General features: G+C 39.2%; 1 protein-coding gene across 1 annotated transcript; it reads left to right on the plus strand.

Moving 5' to 3' along the window:
- Nucleotides 1–1,216: 1,216 nt before the first annotated feature.
- LOC106520927 (uncharacterized) lies at nt 1,217–4,205 on the plus strand (the record flags this gene model as incomplete). The annotated part of the gene is given in 8 exon segments (XM_014013256.1): nt 1,217–1,448; nt 1,896–2,180; nt 2,256–2,540; nt 3,183–3,290; nt 3,375–3,425; nt 3,926–3,961; nt 4,033–4,074; nt 4,173–4,205. Coding segments are annotated over 8 exon segments (928 nt in total), but the record flags the coding sequence as incomplete, so codon positions are not given.
- Between the last annotated feature and the right edge of the window lie 547 nt (nt 4,206–4,752).

Raw genomic sequence — 4,752 nt, forward strand, 5'->3', positions numbered from 1 at the left:
AAAACACTATGTCAATATGTGTGTGTGTGTGTGTGTGTGTGTGTGTGTGTGTGTGTGTGTGTGTATATATATATATATATATATATATATATATGTGTGTGTGTGTGTGTGTGTGTGTGTGTGTGTGTGTGTGTGTGTGTGTGTGTGTGTGTAAAGCTATGACTTTGAGCTTGCTTGTGTAAAACTGTTTCAGTCTCCCACACTGTGAGGAGAAAAATGGACTCAGTTTTCTTTAACATTTATTTTATAGAGGTTTTAGGGCATTCTGCTCTTTTACACTCCAACTACAGCATTTCAAGCTGAGGTTTGGACTTGGACTGGATGATTGCAGTCCCTCAATACCTTTCATTTTCAGTAGTTTCAATGCAGATTTTCCGTTGTGCCTTGGATCCTGGTCCTGGTGGATGATCTGGTTTAAGTCAGGCTTTACTATCAGACAGCAGTCTCACATCGACTCTACAATATTTATAATACAAAGATGTTCATTGTTGCAACTTATCCAAAAAAGTCTTTTTCTGATTGTCCTGTTGTAAAGTTTAATTTTTTTAATGAAACCTGTACAGTTCCTCATGACTTGTGGAGTTTGTTTTTGTTGTATTTTGCACGTTGCATGGTCATGGTCACTTGTCTTGAACGTTTAGCAGTGGTGAATAATTAGTTTCATTACAGAAAATTTGACTCTGAATTGTTTGAAAATGGTCTTATAACCATTTCCACATGGATGAGTAGCATAAATTGCTCCTCTAAGGGTATTTTAGAGGATTTTTTTTATGGTTGTTGTGTCAACACACACCACTAAAGATAAAAAAAGAAAAATAAAGATTTTTAAGAAAAGCTCTCTTTCACTGGTGATTAGTTTGTTAATGCAGAAGCTCCTGGTTTCAGTTTCATTCTAAAAGGAGCAATTGGTTTTTTTTGTTCCCACAAACTTTGTGAAAATAATAATGGCATGGTGCAGACTTAAAATCATAAATAAATTCCTGCCAGCACATTTCATCTCCCCTCACAGAAGAACAGTTGTGTACAATCTCTCACATCTACACCCAGACAAAAGACACAAGTTGTACTCACACTGAGCTGACAGAAACCCCTTGTTGTCTCTGCTTCTCTCCATTGCACACACTCAGAAATCTACAGGAAGTGCAATAGGAAGTGAAGTTGCTTTGCAAAATGTACACATGTTGCTGCCTTCGTCGGTATGAATTACGAACAAAACAACATCATCAGAGCCTCCTAAAGCCTGACAGAACCTTTTAGGTGGACCCAAACCTGATGGTAAAGCACACGTTTGTGTTTGTGAATATGGAAGGTGGTACGGGTGCACACAGTGTGTCAGTTTGAACCAACTTATTGCACAACCATGGTAAGAGCTGCAGTGACCAAGCTTCTCTTCCTCGTGATCCTCGTCTTCATCATCTGCCTGCCAGAGTTCTTCAGAATATCCACAGGTGGGTCGGAGCAACACGAGGAGGAACATGTATCGTTTTTGGTTTATTCATCGTTTCTGTTGCATCATTTCAGACTCATTAATAAGGAAGAAGTACCCACTTTTTTGTGTTTTGTTCTAACTTCCTCTTAAAGTCAATTTTTAGAAGTAAAGCTTATTTTGTTCATTTTTCTCCTTCTGTGTCTCTGGAGATAAGAGCCAGACCCAAACATAGCACCATCCAGCTGTGACTGACAGCTGTTTGAAAATATTTCTGTGTTGTGCCATGAAAAAACACTTATTTATAAAAGCAGCCTGCTGCTGTTTGTCTTCAGTTTTCTTCATCTTTTCTGTCTTCCCCCTGAGCACCATAAAAAAAGATTAAAAAAACCTGAGGAACAGGGCTTCGGTTTCTGACTTCAGAGCATGATGCGGTCTGTCTAAATCTCCATTCTCTTTATCCTTTCAGTGTCGAAAGTGGATTTCTTCTGCCTTCCCTACCGACACTGTGAACAAAGGAACCGGTTAAAGAAGGGGGAAAGTGGAAGGCCTGAAAATGCTGAAGGAAAGAGAAAAGACATTTGTGATCTGTCTCAGACGGCAGATGATGAAAAGTGGGAGCGGCTCTGCACGCAAAACAATCAAAACAATTTGACAGAAACGTGGGAAATCAGCGACGATCCAAAAATGAGCTGGTTCGTGTGTGAAACAGACACAAACATGGATGAACTCTACGGCAGGATCTCAGCTTCAAGTAATAAATGTTGGTGCAAAGTTTCAGGAAACCGTTTAAAGATATTTCATTTATTTTTTTGTTTTTTGTTCACAGGCGTGAAGATGCATTTTGAGGCATCGGTCTGGCTTCATCTCAACGACACAAAGATCCTAACTGTCACTTTAAATGGCCTCAGTAACCACAGCTCCATTCACCCTGAAGAGGACGAAGACCAAACGGGTGACGGCGAAGGCCAGACGAGGGGTTTCTACTGCTGCCTTCCTCTCCTTCCCACGTCTAAATCAACCAATCAAAGCCGCTGTCTCCTTTGGCTCGCCAATCGAACAGTTTTGACTGGAACAGCAATGGAAAAGCTGCCATGGAAACCAACAGATGAAGGTTGGTGTCGGCACGAGAGACAGGTTCTTCTTTGTTCCTCGCGTGGCTCGGCTCCTATAGGGAAAAAAGGAGCAGTGAGGAGACAATGAGGGACCAGGAAACAGTTTTCATTTTATTACCCGCCCTCTCTCTCAGTCCCTCAGTGGAGTCATTTTTTTCAATAGAACAATTTTCCTTCAATTGTCCTTCTCTTGACTCAAATCTACGCTGTGATTCTCTCCTCCTTTGTACTACATGATTTTTTCTCTCTCGTAAGACCACAATCTCCTGCTCCTCCTGTATTGATTTCTTTCTTTCTTTCTGCTCTGAGCTCTAAAACGCCCCCTGTTTTTTTTAAAGCCAAGTCTGTGTCATATTTTCCAGATGAAAACTAGACATCCATCAAACGCACAATTTCCACCCATTTTTTTCTTACCACGTTTTTCCAAAAACTCACTGCTTTCCATTCTCCTTTAGATGTTTCACCCCTAATTTCTGTTCCTCTGACACATATGTCTGTATTTACAATGTTATAGGTTCTTTTGGTGCAATAATGAGAGCTTTTTTGCATTAAATAAGAATTTTGCTTTCCTTTTAAGTTCGAACAGTGATGATGAAAGAAACAGACACGCTGAGATGAAAGTCTGACTTTTTTCCCTCCAGATGAGTGGTGTACGATCAGGGTGATCTGGCTGGCTCTGCTGTGTGTCGTGTTGCTGTGTGTGCTGACAACTGTCATCAGACAAATCTATTTTGGAAAACATTTGTTCAGTAAGACAGAACAACACCAATGGCAGCGGTTTGTTGAGTTATAGGTTTTAAAAATGCACCAAAAGTATTTTTTTCCCTTCACAGCAAAACCTAAAGGGCCTCCTGGTTACCAGTTTACCAGTCAGCAGTTAAATGGTAAACACTTTTAATTTCTTTATTTTCTTTAAAGTCCAGTAAATTCTAAGATCCGATAGTTCTGATGGTTTTAAATGGGTTTCTGCATGAAGTTTATGATTAATCCCTATTTTACCTGTTATAGGTAACTCTTTGAATGCCTTTAATATGGGTTTATTTTGACCTGATGAATGGTCTGAGCAGGGCCAAAACCAAAATTGTTGTTGTTTTGAAACAACTCTAGTTACAAAAAAGATGTCACATTCCATATAATTTCATATGGCAATGTTTTTGCACCTGTTGTCCTTTTATAATATGTCCTTATTGAATATGACATTTTCAGCCAGAAGGTGTGAGCTTCTGAGAGGCAGATTGTGCCCCAGCTGGTGATATGAGTCAAAATACAAGTACTGGTCTGTGTACCAGCATCTGATTTACAGTGTTCATTTGCAGAGTCCATGGAACAGAAATAATAATTAATGTTTGTGACTGAGTGCATGTTTCTGATGTTCTTTGTACAGTTGGTGAGACACAACCAGATGTTACTACTTCTAAAGGTAATTTGCATTTTATATATATGCATCATCTTTTAGTATCTATTCTTCAGTTTTTGATCACTCATTTCCAGCAAGGACAAGACTCCAGTCATCTGGGCTTCCTTCCTGGTCAGGTGAGTTCCTGAAAACACAAAAACAATCTGTAACCATCAAAAATGTTCCCAGGTTGTGTCAGTTTTTTGATAGTTACTGGTTTTTTGCCTCCCAACAGGACTCCCACCCATTCAAGAAGATGACAGTCAAGGTAAGGAGACTCTCACTAAAATGAGATATTTTTAGCTCCAAAGTTGACCTGAAACAACTGTAATAAAACCTTTTCCCCCCATTATATTGACTTCAGGTTTAACTTTAGCATTATAGCTTTCTTTAAAGGAATGCATAAGGAATGCTGCCCTTTGTCAGTTTTCAATTAAAATCATCAAAATTAACAAATTATAGCTATTCTGGTCAAATACTGCATGATATCAGAAAAAATGTTACAAGATTTTTGATCAAAATATGGGTTGCAAATGACTCAGCTATACTGCCACGTCAAATTTTACCTCGATCTATGTAAAGATAACTGAGTTATAGCAAATTTGTGTTAACAAAGATCAGTTAGCGGTGGTGACCATCGTGAATCATGTTGACTCCAAAAATGCAGTATTTGTGGGTGAAAATAGCAGCTCATTTCTGAGGGTTTCTTTAAATTTGGTCCAGTGGTTTATGAGATATTTTGCTAAGACACACACACACACACACACACACACACACACACACACACACACACACACACACACACACACACACAC

The sequence above is a fragment of the Austrofundulus limnaeus genome, unplaced genomic scaffold, assembly GCF_001266775.1.
Source record: "Austrofundulus limnaeus strain Quisiro unplaced genomic scaffold, Austrofundulus_limnaeus-1.0 Scaffold99, whole genome shotgun sequence".
Classification (NCBI taxonomy): domain Eukaryota; kingdom Metazoa; phylum Chordata; class Actinopteri; order Cyprinodontiformes; family Rivulidae; genus Austrofundulus; species Austrofundulus limnaeus.